Source organism: Eleginops maclovinus, chromosome 7 (genome assembly GCF_036324505.1).
Source record: "Eleginops maclovinus isolate JMC-PN-2008 ecotype Puerto Natales chromosome 7, JC_Emac_rtc_rv5, whole genome shotgun sequence".
Lineage (NCBI taxonomy): Eukaryota > Metazoa > Chordata > Actinopteri > Perciformes > Eleginopidae > Eleginops > Eleginops maclovinus.
Genome location: NC_086355.1, coordinates 11,194,945 through 11,217,801, shown reverse-complemented (window position 1 = coordinate 11,217,801; position 22,857 = coordinate 11,194,945). Strand labels below are relative to the sequence as shown.

Below are 22,857 nucleotides of genomic sequence, written 5' to 3'. Positions count from 1 at the left end.
ACTCATCTGAAAAGATACTCATATCATTTGTGTTCAAGATGATGAAGGTAACAAACATATCAGCACATTTTACTGCAAGCTTTATCTCTGAAGAGCTCAAATAACACCCAACTATAGGAGATAAAATACCACAACATGTAGATTGTTGCAGGTTTTGTGAGGCATCTGAATCTATTTAAAACATGCATATTTCCTTTACTGAATACTGTCCACACAAAGCAATACATGGAATATTTAAGAAAAATAAAATAAATGATGATGTTATATGTCATTTAATTGGATTGTTTTTTTTTTTTTTAAAGCATTTTTAAAATATACACGTAAGATTTTGTTTTACTGGTTTCATTGTTAAAGGTGGTGTTGGGTAACAAGCTTTTCCTAAGGGTTACAGTCCAACAGATCTTTTTTTTTTATATTTCTTCAATGAGTTTTCTATCTTGTGAGGAAAAGATTCACCACAGGTCTGTTGCAGACAATAGTTACCCTGCAGGCAAGCGTTTTCTCAATCCAGCCAACTGCTTGAATCAATAAAACCTATTTTCTAAAGCCCAGACAACTTGATGTCAATAAGTGCCTGTGTCCTTGTTGTACCAAGTGCTGAAAACTATTTTCTTCTATGGGGCCATTAAACTATCTGGGTATATCTGGTCATGCCAACACGTTACTTATATTTTCAGTGAAGGCACAGCTGAATGACAAGACAGAGGGAGGGCTGACAAGAAGTGCAGGAATATCAGAGTGAAATAATAAAAGTAAAAAAACAGATACCAAAAGACTGAGAAAAACTGGAGCATAGAATGCTGGATAAATTAAATTGAGAAAGGATTCAAAAGGTTTCACAATGTTATGCCTTTTGCAACATTTACTAATCGGTTTCAAAAGTAACAGAATACACTGATTACAAAACATTGTCCCATATTACCCAACAAAGTTCCCTATGAATCAGATGTTAGGTTTTGATCGCATAGGCTACTGTTTTTTTAAGAATTCTGTGCCAGTGGCTTTATATAGTCCAACAATAAGTTTTAGCACCATTTTTGCAGAATAAAGAGACTATTGACAGTTTCATTCCTGAAATCTTGTCCTCAACCAACAATCAGCCTTTTTAAAATCCACTAAAAGGGCTGAGACGTCAGTACATCACCCATATGAGCTTTGCACCATCTAGTGTTGAGACGTAGGGAATGTCTTATTTTAAAGGACGAAGTGTGAGGACAAGTCATAGTTTCATAGATTTAACAATTGACAACTACAGTGAGAACGAGTTACAGATATTTCCCCTAAAATTTATATTTTAGGCTGCATGGAAAACTATACTATTATTATGTAAAACTGTTTTCAAAAGTATTATTAACAAATATAAGGATAGCAATCTCTTTCAATAAAGCACGTTTGATGTCTTCTTCCAACAATGATTTTAAGTTAAAAAAGCCAATTGTCATTGTTTTAAATTGTTTAACATGTTGGTTGGTGAATATGACAGAAACTGTAGCTGCTCATGATTTTTATTTTGAAAGTTGTCAGCGGAAGTTGCATGGTGTGTTGTGGTTGACTGGTGTTAGCTGCAAGGCTGCATGCAGACAGTACCAGCATGGCTTACAGTGCAAAGATCGGTCCGTCCATCCTGAGCAGCGACTTGGCCTGCCTGGGCCGGGAGTGCATGCGTATGATGGGGTGCGGGGCAGACTACCTGCACCTCGACGTCATGGACGGGTCAGTTACATTTTTCAAAGACAGGCTAGCATGCTAACGACTAGCAAGCCGATAGGAAGTTCAATGCTCGAGAGCTAAAGTTGGCTAACATCAACAAGCTAAGCTAGTTTACAAGAAGTTAAGCTGGGGAAGCCAATATTTATGTAACTGGATTTATCTGGCTTAAGTGTGTAAATCAGGAGGGTTTGAAAACCTCAGGGTGTCAAACATTATTAGCCTGAACAACAGACTTCCTCCTTTTACCTGCTAGTATAGTCATTGTTTACCTTCCTCTACACTTGTGCAATGCTTTTGTTTGCAACTAATAATGCAACAATGGAGAATTTCATCACAGCTAGAGGATCACTATCTGTCTGTGTTCCTTTTTTAAGGCACTTTGTACCCAACCTCACATTTGGACATCCCATGGTAGAGTGCCTGAGGAAGTCAGTAGGCCAAGACCCTTTCTTTGGTGAGAGAATACCCACCCCTAATCATATGCTAGACTTACAATAACCTAATTATTCAATCAGACTGAGTCTTCAATGCCTTTGCTATGTGCAGTTCTGTTAAAGTTGTATTGTTGCAGACATGCACATGATGGTGTCTCGGCCGGAGCAGTGGGTGAAACCCATGGCTGCAGCAGGAGCCAATCAGTACACATTCCACATAGAGTCCACCACCAACCCTGGAAACCTCATCAAGGAGATACGAGAGAGTGGAATGAAGGTGAGCTAATAAGGCTGCAAAGCATGAGGCAGAATTGCGTTTTTGCTTTAGCGTGCATATTTGGAAGTATTGGCATCAGTTACAAACATAATGCTGAAACTTTGTGATTTTTGTAGGTGGGTTTGGCTCTAAAACCTGGTACTACTGTTGAAGAGCTAGCACCCTGGGCTAACCAGATCGACATGGCTCTGGTCATGACTGTTGAACCTGGCTTTGGAGGACAGAAGTTTATGGAAGACATGATGCCCAAGGTAAGGAAATAACACTGATAGAAAGAACCACAACCTTACACACAACAGCAAAACCAAATTGGCTTTGAAGATTGCCTACTGTAAATCAGCAGTACTTTTATATTGTGATTTTGAGATATAAGTTACAAAAGAGCCGTTAGTACTGATTTTAATTGAACGCAGAGATAAAGATAGAGAAATCACTGCTGTTGCAATACTTTTCTTTTATCTAATATTCACCATATTAGAAAAATAAGAAAGAGAAGATTGCATACCAAATGTATAGTGCATTGACAAGAATACAACAGATTGCACACTGCGACAAACGTTTGTGCCCTGTGTAAACTGGTTATATGTGAGGCATGCCATCACATTATAAAGAAAACATAAACAAGTTGACATTTTTGTGAAATATATATAAACTACTGTCCAATTCTCTTTGAGCCACTGCTCTTAAGGACGGACCGTGCTCCATCCATTGCATCTTAAACAGATGTTCTTAAGGGAGTGAGAACAGTATAATTAAAGTTTCACTTTTAGAGTGAGGCTCAAGTTCCATACAAGTTTCTGCTTAACCACACAAGTACACAACATTATATTATGTATGTTCTAAATAAAGATGAGTGTTAGTTCAAGTGCTCTTTTCCTCTCTCTCCTTCTCGTTTTAGCACAAGTGGGGAGATCTGTTAGACTTTTAAATGCTTCTAACAGTTCTCAGCCCAGATAAAAGCACTTGTTCACCAAAGTGTAGTAGTTTGGTCTGACTTTTGTTCAAATTAAGTCCAGAAGATGTTACTGAGTTAACTTTTACAATGTCCTTAGACTTTTTGCCATCCTTATTATATCTGAAACTTGTGTTGTAGAGTTAGTGTTAACCTTTATGTTTTTAGCTAATTGTTTTATTTGTGTGAATGTGTCCAGGTGAGCTGGTTGCGGAGTCAATTTCCTTCATTAGACATAGAAGTAGATGGAGGAGTTGGCCCGGACACCATTCACAAGTGTGCAGAGGTAAGGAATACGATCACGTAAAATAAACACATCAAACACAAAACATTTTTTACACTAAGTATGTGCTTATGTTTACTCCAGGCAGGAGCCAACATGATTGTGTCAGGCAGCGCTGTGATAGGCAGCGACGACCCTCGATCTGTCATCTCTCTCCTGCGCACCGTGGTGGCAGAAGCAATCCAGAAACGTTCACTGGACCGCTGAGATGTTCTTTCTGTGACACTTTACTGAATCGTTCCAGCAAATCGACTTAGCAGCCAGTGGACATTAATGGGGTTGAGGTCAAAGTTCATGGTCAGAGGAGGGGCCTGATCACTTTGTGTGAGTGAAACTGTATCGTGCCTCTACAAAACGTTTTGATCTTCATCCTGTCCTGCCACAATCTCCTCTAAACAGTTAACTTAAAGTGAGTGTCATCTCAGCAAGGGAATGACCATTTCAAGAATACAGCTGAGGTTATGCTCATTCACATCTGTAAACATTCCTGAATATTGTTTGACATTGTTTTAACATTTAATTGTCAATAAAATGGTCTAAGGAGCCCTGTGTTTAATATCTCTTTTGTTTTGTAAGTACTTTTCTGACGTGAATTGAACACTTGCCCCACTAATAGGCATAAATAATGTACACTTCTTAATTCAATGACAATTCTCCAAGAGATTTGAAGATTTCTTTGCAGTGTGCCTTTAATCTGCCTCATATTACCAAATTGAAGAAAAAATAGTTATTGGTAGACCAATTTTAAAGTACTGAATTAAGCATGTTGATCTTCTGTTCTATTTTATATTACATTTCACAGGGAACTACTGTATTTAAAAAAAAAAGCAAATTACGTTTTCAGAAAATTAAATCACCTTAGAGTATATAGTGCATTAAAATAAGCTTAACTTCGAAAAACTAAAAGGTTACTTATAAATGATTAGTTATACACCATATATATATAATTAAATATAAATATTTGTATTAAAATAAAAATACACCATATTTAGTGTTTTATTTCATGCTTTATTTTGTACCCTAATATACATAAATTAAGCTGTGTTTCTGACTTTGACTTCTTCCTCATACACTAGATGGCGAGTCTGGAAAAAATCCCATATACTTAGGGGGATTACATGTCACTGTAAGAAATCATATAATTAAATTGTGGGCATATATTATTAATTTGTTAGCACAAACAGATATTTTAAACAGCGCCGGATTAGAAATGCAGTGCTTTTATCTATAATGCATTCAATTCCATAGTGTGAACAGCGTTCCTCACAGCGCTGAAGAGAATTGACTACAGGATGCTACTGTAGAGTTTTTGGGCAAAATTACTTAACTGTCTACAGTTTGTGCATTCTGATAATACTGTTTCAACGTTTGCTCTTTTTCTCAGGAACTCATTGTGTTTTTGTTGCTCAAGGGAATCATGTTTGTTGGTGGCGCCATTGACCATTTAATGGCAGTAGAAAGAAAAGCAAGTTTGTGAACAGGATGCTTTTTTCAGGGAATCAATATGTAATATTGTATTTGTGGAGCTAGACTAGGATATAGAATCCTTTTTTTAAGGACAACCAGGAAGACTGGAGACAGTTCTGCAGCGTCTTTCATCTCTTTGGGTGCCGAAAGAATTCCTGTCATTAAGAATCACCCATGACATACTTCAAACTGCAAGCAGCACGCTCTTAATAATGCAGCAAATGTCTTGGAGGCATATCACAGACCAGTTGAAATATTGATGCCTGAAATCTGTATTTTCATTTCAATGTCACATGTAATGGGAGCCCATGCCATCATTTTGCTCTCCCCTTCATTGTGTATGTGTTAGAAAGATTCCTATGGAGCTTGTTCATGTGACGCGAGACTTTGTGTAAACTGTAATACATGCGTTTTGTACATCATGAGGGAATTTTCTGTGACCGATTTTTGTTCTAATGGATGATGACAGGCGTTTTGTATGCCAGTGTCACTGAAGCCTAGCAAAAACAGGGACATGATTCAATGTGAGGGAGCAGTCAGCACCTACACATGCTCCACACTCCTTAAGCCATGTTGTTGTATTATTTCAGTTAATTGACAGTTTCTCTCTCCAGTGTTTACACACCATTAGTTGATTTATTGTGGAAACTTAAAATGCAGATAGGAAAATATGAGCAGCAGTGGTGATGAAAATACAATGTTCAGTGTATGGAAGACACAGACATATCTCACATGCCCTAACTTATAGATCAAAGTCACTCATGAGAGACTTCCCGCTCTGGTGCCATGACAACCATATCCACAGGTACTGCAATTTGCAGTTAAAAGCAGTAATAGATTGGGGGATGGTTGGGACGGAGAGGATAACTTGGCCTTTCCTACTAATCACAAGTGTGAATCACCTCCGTTTTTCATAGCATGTACAGAAGACATCTGAGAATACACCGATTTTACACCAAAAAGGAGTCAGACGGCCATCATGTGGAGCTTTTGATCTCCAGAGCACTGCCGCGAGGGAATGTCTGAGAGAGTATGTGTGCAGACTTCAACAGAGTACCACAAGTTGAACAACCACACAGTGAATGCGGTCAGATCACCAAACAGCGGGTCCCTCCAAAAGCTGCCTTTATGGACCGCAGGGGCTACTACTCACCCACAGGAACACAAACCACTACAGGCAAAAGCTTATCCCGAGTGGGTGTAGAATCCACATCTGGAGATTTTACACCGGGGTCTCAAGCTTGATACAAGCCTCTTTAACCACATTTATGAGAGAAAAATTACTGAAACCTTTGTATATTACACACCGTCAAATATTCAACGGCCTGATCCAAAGACACTGTTTGAAATAGCTGTTTGTCTCATGGGAACATGGTTTAAACATTTCCGCGCTTCTTTTTCCACTCCTGCACTTTCTTCTGCCATTCATTTTATACCATCTATTCCCTCCTGCATTTTTCTTTGCCTTCATGACTCACCCTTCCCCCTTTCTGTAATCATTATTTAGTAGAATAACATCTTTCCATTTCTCTCCACATCTTCAGCACTAAAGGCACATTAGTGAACTCGCCTGCCTTCTTCTGCTCATTCAAAATTACTTGGCTTCCCACAGGAGAACAAGATGCATGCTGCTGATTAGCTCACTGTTGTTACCACTTTTACTTATGCATAAAGGCCTCATCTGATTGAATGTGCATAGTCCTATTAACAATTAAAAAACAACTTGCTTAGAACAACATTACAAAAGATCCCTGTGCCCTGCAGCAGGGTAGGCTACTGTTCAGTATGTTTGCTCTACCTGTTATGGATAACTTGGTTCTCATTCACAGAGAGAGGCACAATGTCAAAAGGCAGATATCTACCCTGCTGCCTTTCAGCACTGCGGTGTAAAATGGTCATCATCATCATCATCATCATTGTATTTACTTTGTTGATCCTCTAACCTTCAATGCACTAAAATGATCAGGTTAAAAAGTAATTATTTCATTCCTTTTTATGAAAAAATGCTTGCTAAACTAATCAATTTCCCATCAACATCAACATACTTGTGTTTGGAGTTGAATATGTTAGCACTCCTACAGAGTTAACCCATTTGATTAACATAGTAAACCTTGCATAAATGTAGCATGTTAGAATTTTCATTTTGAGTTACTCTAATGTTAGCATTTGGCTTAAAGTGCTGCTGTTTATAGCATCACAGAGTCTGAAGTAGGCTATTGATTATTGATCTTGTTTAAAATTGCATTAGGACTAGTATCTCCCCTCTATCTACTGCTACTCCTCTACATGCATTAACCAAATTTGAAATCAGCCTACAGCCAGGACAAGTCAGCCTTGGCGTCATTTGCCTTAAAAATTATACATTTGAGCAAGGTTATCCCAATTAGCAGGTATTTAAATGTTCATTTAAATTCTCACTAAAAACAACTAAAACAATGAATGCCTGGAACAGTTAATTAGCTTTACATCTGAATCTCCACGCACATAGGGCCTCAGAGAAAAGAAAGACTAAATGCAGAGTTCCCAGGGGAGCGTTGCTTTAGTAGCAAACTCAGCATCAGTTTACTCCATTGCAGGCAGAGCCAGTGGAAGTACACACACAATTTCAGTTGATAAATTTTAGATGAAGTGAGAATATTTCAGTGTGCGTGACAGTTTGTGTGTTTTTATGCTTGTGCATGTTTTTAATCTATAATGAATGATATGGGACCATCAGTGTTGTTTTTATGTCAGTAGGTGTCCTGTGTATATAGTGCTTCAAGTGAATCATGTGATTCCGTTTACATAATTAAAGGCAAACTCTTAACATCTTTTTCAATAAACAGCCCTAATTAACAGGCTCATAATACAACTATCGATTTCCTGCACAATTTACACAACTCAAACTGCCCTCGATATTACCGACTACTGCTAATTCATCAAGAGCCACTTGCATTGCCATTTTTGGCAGTGCAGGCAGTGCATCTGTTCTCCTATTTGTATTACTCATTTACATTTACCCTTTACTTCAACCATTAAGAGACAAACTCGTGCACTAGTCAAGATGTGAATGCTACAGTTCATGTACAAGATTTCTGGCTGTTCTTATTGACTCACTCTTACATCACAGGATGTCATACCACACAAAGCAGTGGAATCAAAAGAATGTGAATGCAACAGGCTGTGCACAGGCCTCAAAAGACTAGTCGCACTCTACAAGCTGTCAGAGTTGTAGCTCTGCCTCCCATAAGTTTTCAACACCAAGAACAGAACATACTCTGCTTTACATGTTTTTGAACAAAAGCACTTTATCAACTGTGTGAGCTTTTGATTTTGACCAAACTGCATGAATTTGTCTCTGTCCTTGCTTTGATGCATCAAAGCCCACCACAATGACCACAGGAGACTGTCCTTGCATTCTCTTTACGGTTTCCATCTTGTAATAAATCATGATCTATTTGCCATGAGTGCTGCATTCCTGCTCTGGATCCTAAGTACTGTTTGCCCATGTGTGCCCTCTGGTGCGTCTATCTGCGTCAGTGAGGACTATGGATTTGTGAGTGTTGCTTACTTTTTTGCAAGACGGAACTCTCTTCATAGGGTGTTCGCGTGAGAAGAATGTAGAAGGAAAGCAAAACTCTGGGTGGAAAGTGGGACAAGAAGATCTTACTCAGTGTTCTCTTCATCCTGAGAAGTTGTGATGGACCTGGCTCACAATAACATCAGCAGTGTGCCTGCTATCAGTGCTAGCAACATCAATACAAGTTTGAATGTGGAGACTTTTTCAGTTTGATTGTTTTGTCAACAGTTTGCTAAAGCCCTTTCAGGTACACCTGCATGCATCACAACCTAGAAAACATTTCAGCAACTCTACAAGTAAAGCCTAAACTATGAGTTTTACTCTAGTGAATGTTGTTTTTCCTTTGTGTCACCATGATTTATGGACAGGTGGGAGCATCTGTTCTTGGCGTCATTGGGTATGCATCAATATGAGTTGATATGAATTCATGGAAGAGGGAGACAGAGAGAACTTTATGATTGCTATGGAAGTGTGGAAGACTGCTGTTTACTGCTGGGAAGTTGTGTGTGTGTGTGACCGTGTGTGTGTTCAAGAAAATGGGAGAAAGAAGTCCATCTGCATTGGGTGAGTTATGTGATTTGCTGAGGCTGTCAAAAAAGGGCCTGGTTAACTTGCAGGAAGCCCTCTAAGCATCATTTATCCTCTGACATGCTGAACCAATAGTTCTCTCTCTCTCTCTATCTGAAAAAAAACCCCCACACATACACACACAGACCCCAGTGAACATGTGGAGTAAATAATAAACTGTAACGTTGTAGAGGGGCTCAGAGGTCAAAATCCAACGCCGACTCAACAAGACCCAGCTGCCTGAAGGACATTAACCACAAGTTTTCAGTTAAAGCAGAACTAGATTTGAAAAGGTTGCTGGTAGTTTAAATTACATTACGGTTGTGGTGATACATCAGCATCACAATGTTTTAATGAGCTCCATATAATAATTCCAAATATTGCGAAACACATATAGTTGGAGGGAAAACAGGAAGGTGCACTGAATGTATTTTATTGCAATAAACTGACAATAGCAAAGTGGCTTTTTAAATGGTCACAATGGCAACTATTGGATAGAATAACAAATGAAAAAAAACATGGTCATATAAAAATACATCACTGAAAATAACGCATTACTGGCTGAACTGAAAACATCACCACAAACTATCTTACACCTAAATCTGGAGCCAGCACACAGCCAATACATGCAGCCCTCAAAACGCAGCTACAACACTGTCAGAACGTTCGGAGGAATCTTGGGAGGCAGCTATGGGTGGTATTTATATTATTACTACAAAAAAACACCTTTCAATTCGACTGTACAGCTCCAGTGGTGGCAGCAGCACTGTGACATAACACCCTCATGCCGTGGACTTCCTTAATCAAGTCTAGAAAGATGAAATGAATTTTGCATGATTCAAGTGAAGGATTAATTCACTGAAGCTGAAGCAGCTGTTCAGTGGCACCATTTACACAACCTGCATCTCTGGGAATGTTCAAGATTTATAAAAGGCAATCATTCAGCAAACAAATACGCTCAGTAGATTCTTTTCTGCTTATGAAACACTGAAATCAGCTCTCCATTACTTTTACCGCCAATGCAAATGCAAGTCAATAAGATATGCAACCATTACTGTCAAATCACACAAGGCCTTTCCAGCGGATCCATCAATTATCCTCGATGATACTCGGGCCGGAAAATGCACAGAATGGCTTTCCTGCAGTTTTGATATACAGTGTGTACTTTAAATCACACTACCATTATATCAAATAACAACAGGAGGCTAAAGACTGTTTGTAATGGAAAAAGAGAAGTCGTCCGCACACTGAATATTGCAATTTAATGAGGCAACATTTTGGTCACCAAGGTCTTTGTTAGGTAAAGACCCATTAGTGAGGAAAACAGGCGATATATATACAGAGGAAATAACCTCTCCCCCTCTAATGAGGAGCTCACAAAACACTATCAAAATGATATATTTTTTCATGCAGAATCAGAATTTTCTACATATTTCTGTCATTGTACATTTGTCAAAATTGTGTATTATACAGTATATATAAATATTTACCCTGCATAGTATATTTGTTAGCTTCAACATAGTTGCCAAGTAAGTTTATGTATAGAGTGGATAATATTTTGGGCTATGGGATTTCCTTTTAACACCATGTGTTTTCATATGGAGCTGTCATTTTGGTTTTTTTCCGGATGTTTGACTGACAGAGACTCTGATGGTAGAAATGCTGCCTCAATAAATACATGGGAATTTGTAATATTCAATATGTGTATTACTTTTTTCCCCCCAGTGTGTGCTGCTTTAGTCCCGACTCCTTGCACCCTTCATAAAAACACTGCTAATGAGCAAATCAATGGGCCCAGATCAATCTAGCTGTAGCTGAATCCACTGTGCATTACTTTTCTTACTCCATGTGGTATAGTAATGTCTACTTTGAATTGACTGGTTACCTTGAATAAAAGTGAAGAAAATTGAACCTTCAGAACTCTGTGGCTTATGTCAGTATCGGCTGCGTACTTTGGCTTTTTTTTTTTACATAAATCAGTTTAATGAAGTGCTGCATAAAAGCAAAGCATTAAAAAGACAGTTATGAGCAATAATATCAAACACAATCTGCACAACACCCATTCTTGAAATAGATTACTTCACAGGTTTCAAAGGGCATCTGGAATTGGCAGTCAAATGTTGTAGATGATGAGGGACTGGACTTTGGGTCGACTCTTGGCTCAGGGAGTTGGTAAAGGAGGGTTATGACGGGGAGTAGGGGCACTGCTCTGTCACACAAACACAATGCTCGAAGAGTTCAAAGTTTACAAAACATCAAAATTCCTCCTGCAGTATTGTCATGCAATATACATGTTGACATGATTGAGACAACAGTGTCAAGTGTTTCAAAAGTTTTCATATCCGGTCTGGCAGTGAAAGGGTTAGGCCCAGTTCGGTAGAGGATTTCACATCCCTCCTGTTGCTTTCCAGGGAAGGTGGTACAGATTTTCAACCCTTCTGCCTTCTGCATCAGGGGAGCTGAGGATGACACCTTCAGCTAGAATCCAAGATTAGAAGACACTGTTCATCCTCAGCTGTCTTTGATCAAACATCCTACCTAGGTGTTACATTACATTTCACTAAATAAACGCGGCTCAAGCAAAAAGCAATAAGTGAATTCATCTGTGTGACTTTTGTTCACGTAAAGCCACAGTCATTTTCAGTATAGGTATAGATATACAGTGTTTTGACACTGACCAAACATGACAATCTGGTATGAAATGCTACAGACTGCGATGAGCAGGACAAATCTAGCATTTCTACATCTACCACATTGCCAACACACAGGCTATTGACATAATCTGCTTGGTGCAGTTGCCTGGCAACACAAGCAGCAGTTCTTAGAGAATTTCAAAGCAAAAAAGAAAAATCTTACAAAGCTATGCAAAGTAGTAAAAAACAATAAATAGAAAATTTAAAATAAACAAAAAATCGAAACAATTGCCCTCGCCCATCAACTTCTCTTCTTACGATGTGCAGATAACATTTTAAGTGTTTTAATACACATAATGAATCTTCAGTGTGGCTCTTAACAAATAAAAAGTATTTCTTCTTAAAACTAATACGTATGATATCTTTAAATGACTGGACGGAGTGGTCATACTGGGCAACTTAAAGGAAATGTGCAAGAATTTAAAGTCAATAACCCCCACTGTGTGATGTAAGCAGGACAACTGAAATGATTTAACACAAGTCTAAGAATTGCCCTTTTGCCCTCTAGGCCCATAAACCCACAGCAGGAGATAAGCAGACATTATGTACAATCTGCTTGAAAAATCAGCTTCCCACTCTGTTTTAAACTTCAAACATTAGCTGCAGAGAACAGTGTGGAAATAAGGTCTTGGCACAAAAAAAAAAGAATCCCTCATGTCCAAGTACATACAGCATATCCTCATCAGTAGAATGCCATTCGTTTAGTCCCCATCGTTTCTGACGTTCCTACCTCTCCTTCGCTTGTTGTCTCTTCTCGTAGAGGAAGAGGAGAAAGGAGAAGAGCGGAGCCGTCTCTCACTAAGGCCAGAGTGTCTGGCAGTGTTTAAGTGGAGCAAGAGGACCTGTTTCTGTCTGCCAAGGCAAATTCATTGTGGAGGCAGGTGGGCCAACACACATACACACATCCTCGGTTAGGACACTGACTTGTGTGTCCTTGCCTTTGTCTCTATGCAGGCTGGCAACCAAGTCATCAGCTATGGAGTCAGTGGGCGCAGTGAATCACTATGGCAACCAACATAGTGGGCCAGGCTGTGGCTGCTCTTGGATCAGTGTGGAGACTTTCTTGGCTTCAACTCAGTGCCGGAGTCGATTATAGAGTTCCTTCTCTTAAAATGTTCTTACCGGATTGGCCAATCTCATGTGCGCAGTTTTTTTTCTCTTTCTTAAAAAAAAAAAAAAAATATTCAGAGTAATACAAATCAAAATGCAGCTATGAGTTTCACAGAAAACAAAAAGGTGAGAGGCTCATGATACTCTCTTGTCCTTCAACTTGAACTCGCACAATTAATCGTGTTAACATCGCTTCTAGTTCACACACACACACACACACACACACACACACACACACACACACACACACACACACACACACACACACACACACACACACACACACACACACACACACACACACACACACACACACACACACACACACACACACACACACACACACACACACACACACACACACACACACACACACACACACACACACACACACACACACACACACACACACACACACACACACACACACACAAAACAGGCAGCCACCAGGGCAGGGATTTTTAAACTGATCAACTGATTGACTAATTCAAGACAGCAGTGAACGACAGTAAGGTCTGAAGGTGGAGTCCAGATCTGCTCCCTGGCATTGTGTCGGCTGGATCGCGATGTTCGCGAGGCAGGGCGGGGTGGTCCCTTAGTCAACAGAGCCAGGGTGCAGGCTGAGTGCAGGTGGGTCAAGACAGGTGGGAGAGTAACTGAGGTGAGGTTCTTTAATCCACAGGAGAGGGGCGCCGTTCTTGCCTTCTTGGCTCTTGCTGTTGCTGCGGCTCTTGAAGCGCACTAGCAGCACAGCGATGAGGAGGATGCCAAAGATTGGGAAGGGGTAAAAGAAGACGAAGTAGAAGAGCGAGTAGTTGGAGCAAACCACTGACTGGAGGGTGGACACTGTTGACAAACCATAGACCAATCAACATTTTTCACAAAAAAAGCACAAAACCATAACAATTATGTGTATTCTGACTTAATGAAGAATATGCATGTTATAGTTATACAGTACATTATACTTTATTGTTGGCACTGGTGAATTAATCTATACAACATTCACTAAAGTACTGCTTTTACACCACTCATCAGCTTTAATGCCTAGCCATAGGTAGTCATCTCTGACTTTGCTCTTTTTAAAATAAATGCTCCAGGTGGGGAAGGCAGATCAACCAAGGATGAAATAAAATGTACCTGAGAGTTCCTTAATTGGACCATAATATTCTCTACTTACATACATGGTAACACAGAGGACCTATTATGATAGGGCAATATGACAATTTATGCTATGAGAAGTAACATCCAAAGAAGCAGCAGTTAATTACACCTTGTGCTATCTGAGAAGAAGCTTCCCGGTTCTAAATTGCGAGTATTATATTTGAAGACAGCCATTGATACAAGTATAGTTTTTCACAGTTTTCATTTTCGCTGACATTCAGAAGGCTTAAAGGATTTAGGTAATTAAGGACTTACCTTGTTGTATTACATTGACGATAGTGAATCCAGAGTTGTTGGTGGCCAGGCGGTACCACGCTTTGCGGGGGTTGAGCAGCCACTCCTCCACATGGCAGTAGTATCGGCCTGCATCTGTTGGCCGTGCTCCCTGAATGGTAAGGCTGTACTGGTCAGAAGTCGTCCTCTCAAACTGCAGGCGGGAATTTGGACCTGGCTCCTCTCTGGGGCTGCAGTTTCCATTTCCAAAAACTGCATCATGGCCGATGGAGAACACACACTCTCTCTCTTCATCACCTGGTTCATTGTCCTCGTCATCAGAGTGCTCCACATACCAGGACACAGAGAAGCGGGATTCTCGAGACGACTGTGAGGGAATGCTACAGCCCAGTCGGATAGAGGCAGACTCTTCCACGGTCACGTTTGATTCCAGTTCCTCCACCTGCAGTCGAATCTCTGTAGAAGTCAAAGAACATAAGAGAGAGAAACCAATAGCAGTTGAAACAAGTGGCCATGTTTAAAAATGTATAATAATTCTTGGGGTACTAAATCTCAAAGTTTAGTGAAACTATATCAACTGCGCCTTTTAGATAATCTATTTGTACCAGAGCTGGGATGCAAAGTTGATTCATGGATAAGTGGAAGGGTGAGAAATTAGTTTGCAGATTTGCAAGGATTTCCTGATTTGTTTTAATCTTGTATGAAAAACTTCCTCACATTTCAGTGTATCCGCTATTAATAAAACAAAACAAGCAGTTAGACTTTGAACATCAAATAAACACCAATAAACAGCACATGGTTCTGCAAACAGAGGCATCAAACTTTCAAAATGTGCCAACAAAAGACAAAAATAAATAAATCCCACAGTGCTGCCCACAGTTATAACCAGTCTTTCAGCTTTCCAGCAAGGTTAGATCCCTACCCAAGGCTAGCGTGTTTGTCTGTCTGTATTGGTATGACTGAACCCTTCAGGGGTGCTATAATGACCCAGTTTCAATGCAGTTAAAAAAAAAATATGGCAGTGAAGACCAGGCTTGCTTGGGCTCCTCTTACACACAGTTTGTAATGGTCTTCTTGTTAAAGCAAAACGAGAAGCAGAAAGGACAGCAGGAGAGCAGGAAAAAAAAGGTGAGTTCTGGCACATGTCTCCCCTCATCTCTCCTCCCGACAGGCAGATTTCTGGAAGGCTTCCTCGGTGAATGCATTTTAAAGCACCTTAATAAATATCCATGATGGTTTTACAGAATATGCTAGTTATTGCATGTAGACTTTATGCATCATTAAAAGTAGAAACATATACGTACAATAACCGTCACTTTCCTCAGGATGAATTTAAGACTAAACACGGCCCCTGGTGGGATTCCACGAAATCCACAAATAATGTTAACTTTTGAGGAGAGACAAAAAAAAAAGCATGAAATAAAAAAGACCCCTACACAAAGATAAGCCTTTAATAAGGTGAACATACAGTGGGGCAAAAAAGTATTTAGTCAGCCACCAATTGTGCAAGTTCTCCCATTTAAAAAGATGAGAGAGGCCTGTAATTTTTATCATAGGTATACCTCAACTATGAGAGACAGAATGAGAAAAAAAAATCCAGGAAATCACATTGTAGGATTTTTAATGAATTAATTGGTAAATTCCTCGGTAAAATAAGTATTTGGTCACCTACAAACAAGCAAGATTTCTGGCTCTCACAGACCTGTAACTTCTTCTTTAAGAGGCTCCTCTGTCCTCCACTCGTTACCTGTATTAATGGCACCTTTTTGAACTCGTTATCAGTATAAAAGACACCTGTCCACAACCTCAAACAGTCATACTCCAAACTCCACTATGGCCAAGACCAAAGAGCTGTCAAAGGAGACCAGAGACAAAATTGTAGACCTGCACCAGGCTGGGAAAACTGAATCTGCAATAGGTAAGCAGCTTGGTGTGAAGAAATCAACTGTGGGAGCAATTATTAGAAAATGGAAGACATACAAGACCACTGCTAATGTCCCTCGATCTGGGGCTCCACGCAAGATCTCACCCCGTGGGGTCAAAATGATCACAAGAACGGTGAGCAAAAATCCCAGAACCACACGGGGGGACCTAGTGAATGACCTGCAGAGAGCTGGGACCAAAGTAACAGAGGCTACCATCAGTAACACACTACGCCGCCAGGGACTTAAATCCTGCAGTTCCAGACGTGTCCCCCTGCTTAAGCCAGTACATGTCCAGGCCCGTCTGAAGTTTGCTAGAGGGCATTTGGATGATCCAGAAGAGGATTGGGAGAATGTCATATGGTCAGATGAAACCAAAATAGAACTTTTTGGTAAAAACTCAACTCGTCGTGTTTGGAGGAGAAAGAATGCAGAGTTGCATCCAAAGAACACCATACCTACTGTGAAGCATGGGGGTGGAAACATCATGCTTTGGGGCTGTTTTTCGGCAAAGGGACCAGGACGACTGATCCGTGTAAAGGAAATAATAAATGGGGCCATGTATCGTGAGATTTTGAGTGAAAACCTCCTTCCATCAGCAAGGGCACTGAAGATGAAGCGTGGCTGGGTCTTTCAGCATGACAATGATCCCAATCACACCGCCAGGGCAACGAAGGAGTGGCTTCGTAAGAAGCATTTCAAGGTCCTGGAGTGGCCTAGCCAGTCTCCAGATCTCAACCCCATAGAAAATCTTTGGAGGGAGTTGAAAGTCCGTGTTGCCCAGCGACAGCCCCAAAACATCACTGCTTTAGAGGAGATCTGCATGGAGGAATGGGCCAAAATACCAGCAACAGTGTGTGAAAACCTTGTGAAGACTTACAGAAAACGTTTGACCTCTGTCATTGCCAACAAAGGGTATATAACAAAGTATTGAGATGAACTTTTGTTATTGACCAAATACTTATTTTCCACAATCATTTGAAATTAATTCTTTAAAAATCAGACAATGTGATTTTCTGGATTTTTTTTTCTCATTTTGTCTCTCATAGTTGAGGTATACCTATGATAAAAATTACAGGCCTCTCTCATCTTTTTAAATGGGAGAACTTGCACAATTGGCTAAATACTTTTTTGCCCCACTGTATTCCCAGAGCTCTGCATTCTCTGCTACATTAAACAAAAGCCTTTTCCTTGCCCTGCTGGCTTGTGATCAGCCCTCACGTTTTAGTTTGGACAGATGCCATATTGGTGATTTCACTCTGCAATATAAACACAACACCGGGCAGATGAACAGTGCTCTCGGAGACGTGTGCGGAAAGTCACCTTCAGCTGGTGTGTGCAATATATTCAAACAAAATAAGGGTACGTGATGGTGTTTGATTGTTAAGGAGGGGAAGCAAGTCTGTGGGGAAATTCTCTCAAGGACAGAAAAATATATGAGGTGTACTTGAGATTACTTTCATGAGGTAAGATGGCAGGGTCTGGGAGGCATTAGGTACTTCATGGCTTTGAGCGCTCTGGAAGTTTTTGAGTACTGGACAAGAGGTTTAGGTTCTCCGTCTGAGCCAGGCTCTGCCCTCGGGCTAGGCATATGACAGCTGGTATGACTCCAACCCATATTTTGCCACCTGAGCTCTGCCCAGGGCAGGTGTAGTGTCATCAGAGCGAGACAGACTTGAGGCCCTGAGCAGAGCATGTGGGATTGGGAGGTAAGGTGAGGTCAAGGCAATTTGGAGGGGGGGATTGGGTTAAGAATGTTCAACTGCTCCTATGCAGGGAGCTAAAGTGGCAGCTGATGTTCCCTGCTGTGGGAATAAATAAACATTTGTAGTTTTGCTTGCTAGCTCACCTGGCTGTCTGACCAGAACCTGTGTGAACCCAGAGGACTCTCGGGAGAGTCGGTACCAGGCTCCATCCGGGTCACTCAGCCACTCTTCGACTAGGCAGTAGTAGGTCCCAGAGTCGCTGTTCTCTGCCCTGTTCATCGTCAGCACATAGAGACGTGGTGACAGCCTCTCTGCCTGTACTCTGCGTCGCAGTCTCTCCTCGTCTGCGTAGGCGCCATACTCAAAGGCCCCCGAGCGTTCAATTCTCAGCAGGAGCTCGTCGGCTTCTGACCCGGTGGCGCGCCTCACATACCACAGCACAGCATGCTGGGACTCCTGGCTGGTCTGGGAGCTGACGGAGCAATTGATCCTGACTCGACTGTCCTCCAGGTACACCTGGGACTGGTTGGTCTTTAGCACTCGCAGCTTGCTCTCTGCAGAGAATAAGGAGAGAGAAGGGGTTAGAGAGGGAAGGCAAAATAAGAGCACACAGTCTTTCCTTTGGGTGCAAGAGAATCTGAGGGCTGGAGACAGGTACACAATGCAATTTCTGTTTTGTGACAAATGACCTGTAGCTGGGTTTATTTCTGGCAGCAGCAGGGCAGGAAGAGACAGAGGTGCGTGGGTTGGTGAAGCAGGTGACAAAGAAAAAGAAAGAAAGACATACAAGGGAAAGGGAAAGTAGAGGGAAATGTCAAGCAAATAAAAGCTGAGGGGATAGTAGGTCTGTTGGTATCAAAGTAGATGTGTAAGATAAGATGCAGAACAGCAGAAGAGACAAGGGTGAAAGGGAGGGGGGTGGATTGCAAAGTTGAGATATGGATATTATTAGGCAGGAGACAAGACAAAAGTGGGGCACGCGATCTGACAGTCTGCCAAAAAGAGGAGGAAAGAAGAAGGAACACATTTATATCAAGTCATGCAAGGATGGGAGGAGAGCAGACAGGACAGGGAGGAGATGATACAGAGGTGTGACTGAGATGTCAGTGAGAAGCTGAGGCTGCCCTGAGTGCTATGACAGGATTGGTTACAGTGACATTGGTTGTGGGATAGGATTAGCTACAGGTACATGAGGTGTGACCGCAACCAGGGCCCCGCTGTCAAATGCTTCAGGGGGAGGATTAGTTTCCCCACAGAGGATGTAGAAAGCACCAACACAGACCTAACATGATGATATATATCAAAACATATGATAACAACATAGCAAAATAGAGATCACATCAAATAATACTCAAGCATGAGACTAAAGTATTGTGCATGCCAAGCATACATATTCTCAGAATATAAATCTACATTTACACCTATATCACATAGCTTAAATACATGTAAAACAATTCCACTTTTGGTGTATCCATCAGCAACTTTAACTATCTTTGATGTTAAAAACTAACGATTTACTTTTGTATTGTTGGCAAGGCACACTAACAGCGAGCCAAGGGTTGGGTGTTGGATGAGACAAATATGAGGAAACAAATTCCCTTAATTGATCCCAGCAGCAATCGTGCAACTGCAGAACGTCATTTCTGCCACCTTTTCCCACCAAAATTAGAGAGAAACCATTTTAATCGCATCAGAGGACCGACGTCTGCCAGAACTTTCATAATAACACACACGAGGTGGTTTGGTAATGCACGATTAACAAATAAATACAAAAGACAATTGTTCCATGTCAATTGTATTAGAAGATTTTAGGAGAAAACTCTATTATTTTTGTACAAAACTTACTTTGGACATTTCCTGTATAGTAACAAAAGCTTTGGCTTGATTCTTATTCTTTTGATACATACTGTATTTTCATTATGCTATTCTGTAAATCAGACTTTCTGATCAGATTTTGTTGTTTGAAGATGTAAGTTAATTTGATTTTAATCAGGTTTATTTTTATTAAATAAACCTACTCAATTATTGTTCTGCTTTTTTCAGTTTTGTCTAATGAAAAATGGGTTTTGTAGAAAAAAATTCCTCCGAATTATCCGAAAAGCCTTGTTTTGTGATTGGTACTGAATCTCAGGTTGAATATTGGTGAAACAAATACCATACGATGCCCAGCTTTGGTCAGGAATATGTATTTCTAAAGATTGTTTTCTGATTGATTTACTGACACAAGTCTGACTCGATATAAAACTCATTTTTTCCCTCTCTGTTTCTCCTGCAATCTCAAACAACCCTCAGCATCTCCAATATTCTGTCCCTTCCTAGCTCACGCTTTGAAATGATTGACTGCCTAGGGTCACAGCCATCTGCCTTGGAAACCTCACCCTAACGAACAGATTGCTGTGCATTCTGAAATTATATCCGATTCTGCATATCTGCACAATAGATACAGTATGAACACATTTAGTTGTGTTCACAAGATGCACGGCTGCAGGCATCTCCAGACCACCCTGTCGTGCAATGGCATTTTGAGCTAACATCTGAAATAAGCCCTTATGACTGCCTCGCTACCCACTGGAGACTTGTTAGGAAGCCTGACAATCTCGCCATCCGGAATCACTGCCGAGCCCTGCGGATTCCTGGCAATCTTTTATTTTGCAGGAGAATTATGTAACCCAGGTGAAAATAGACATGGTTATTAAATAGTTAATAAATAAGAATAAATATCAAACAGAATTTCATCATTTCAAATAATTGACTTTATTGATATTAAAAACATCTTAAACAGATAAATAGGATTAAAAACATTATTTCATGGTTTTGGTAATTTATTTTATCATTGGTTGAAGTTGAAAGGTCATATCTATCAGCTAATCACAGTGCTGATAGTCATTCTCTTCCAGAAGATTCTCGTGAGAATCGAGGAAGCAAGAACAGGTGAAGTCACGCTTGAGAGTAGCTCCAGTAAGAAGATATTAGAGCTAAGAAATCTAAGTGCATTTGACGATTTATTTTCTTGCTGTGAGTGTTTTGTTTACCCTTCTGTCTATGTCGATAGACTGTGGTTTTGTTTAGCGTTTTAGTTTTTGAGTTACTGAGGAGATTCGCGGAGATACAGTTTGCTTTTGAAGATCACGCATCCAGCGCGTGGTCAACGACATTGGATGGCGAGCCACCCGAGGAAGGAGCAACGTTGAACTGTGTTTGTACGTCGAAAGAAACATCTTTTCTCCTATTCGAGGAGAGCGGACATCGTAGTGAGGGGCCGGGTGCTTCAGCCTTTCCCTTCCTTTCCCTGCCGAGAATCAATCACCAACTGCGGTAAGACTGTGCCAGTAGTAGCCGCCATACTTCTCCCCTCTGGATCACGTGAGCAGTGCGTGGACTGCTCCGCGCTGCTGTGTGAAAGGGAACTTTCTCCCTTTCTCTCGCTAAAGGACTGTTTAGCACTAAGGAATTGATTTAATGGACATTGATACAGTTAACCATTTTGTGTTGATGTTTATGTGCATACTGTGAATGTGTTTAACTGTAAGGTTGATTGATACTGCATTTACTGGTGTTAACTTTCTCTTGTGGGCTTAGTAAGATGCCCTATGTTTCTTGGTTGTAATAACCTACTGATAGAGGGTAATACCAAATGCTTCTGATTTAATTAACTAAAATAGGCCTAAGTTGATTAATAATTAAGATGGAAAATTAAAGAACTAGTTATACCAAATAACTGCAAACTAACTGGATAACAAACTAATACTAGAACACTTATAAGAGCTCAACTGAGATACTAGCTAAATTACTGAAACTGACTGAGTTTAAGTTAACTAGATATTAAGAATTCAAAATAGTTTTCTTTACTTAAAGGGTAACTGAGTAAAACTCAGATTCTTCTTTGAATCAAAAACCATTTATGCAAATGGTTTTTCCTGTGTTGTATGTTTTGTATGTGTAATGTCTTAAAGGTACCATTTTCTAAATAATACTTCTTCTACTTCTATTTTCCTTTTTTGATAAAGCCGGCAATTCTAAACTTATCTTTTGGTCTGTGGTGTTTTCTCTGTTCTCTTGCTAATTATTATTTTAACCAATTACTGCTCTTCCTACGAACCTAGTTTCTGGTAACAACAACAACAACTCTCTTTTAATATTTGTAGTAAGTGCTACAATTACCTCCAAACCTCCTGAAGTGGAACCATGCAGGATTGGATTGGCACAGGACAAAGCAATTCTCTGCCGTTTCCATTTGAAGTTTGAATCCGCAGCCAGGAGAGAACTAGGGGCTGAAAGGCTGTTGTCGTATCCATGTTTACAGAAATGCTTTTTCAAAGCTAAAATAGGATAATTATTCAAGCCCTATTAGGAAGCTTCATGAGCTATTATAAGGTATCGTAACTTGCACTCACTCAAGCAGTGACAGTGGGACAAATAAATTGGAAGAGCAATTAGCAGAAAGATGGAAGATATAGAAAGGAAGTGAAATACAGTAATTTTATGTCCCAAAACAACCTTAAAGTCTGCCCTCCCTCCTGAATCCTCTCGCTGTGAAACGCCTGACTAACAGAACAGCCCGGCACATCCTCGACACGTGTCCATTCCCTCAAAGATTGAGATTTCAACCCTCCATTGCAGAATCAATGCCTCTGCTGTTGTAAGCAGTAGAATACATGCTTCAAATCCTATGTTTGTATGTCATTTTGCAAACTGAACACTCCTTAGAAACGATTCACTTAGTTTGCTGTGGAAGAGCATGTGTTGTCTTGTCTGCAAGGCTGTCAATACTTATTTCAGGTG

The 22,857-nt window shown here is 40.4% G+C and overlaps 2 protein-coding genes across 2 annotated transcripts in view; one reads left to right on the top strand and one right to left on the bottom strand.

The window, feature by feature from the left end:
• The first annotated feature begins 1,508 nt into the window (after positions 1-1,508).
• On the top strand, positions 1,509-4,214 carry rpe (ribulose-5-phosphate-3-epimerase). The gene is made up of 6 exons (XM_063887050.1): positions 1,509-1,713; positions 2,085-2,164; positions 2,282-2,421; positions 2,538-2,672; positions 3,573-3,659; positions 3,741-4,214. Exons 1-6 carry the CDS (start codon positions 1,592-1,594, stop codon positions 3,861-3,863), a joined length of 687 nt encoding a protein of 228 aa, XP_063743120.1. The 5' UTR covers positions 1,509-1,591; the 3' UTR covers positions 3,864-4,214.
• A 5,451-nt stretch (positions 4,215-9,665) lies between these two features.
• Positions 9,666-22,857, bottom strand: part of LOC134867126 (immunoglobulin superfamily member 3-like) — a 67,146-nt gene continuing 53,954 nt past the window's right edge. The window contains 3 exon segments of the mRNA XM_063887468.1: positions 9,666-13,898; positions 14,469-14,903; positions 18,219-18,629. Of these exon segments, the coding sequence (XP_063743538.1) occupies positions 13,648-13,898; positions 14,469-14,903; positions 18,219-18,629 (1,097 nt within the window). The 3' untranslated portion in view covers positions 9,666-13,647.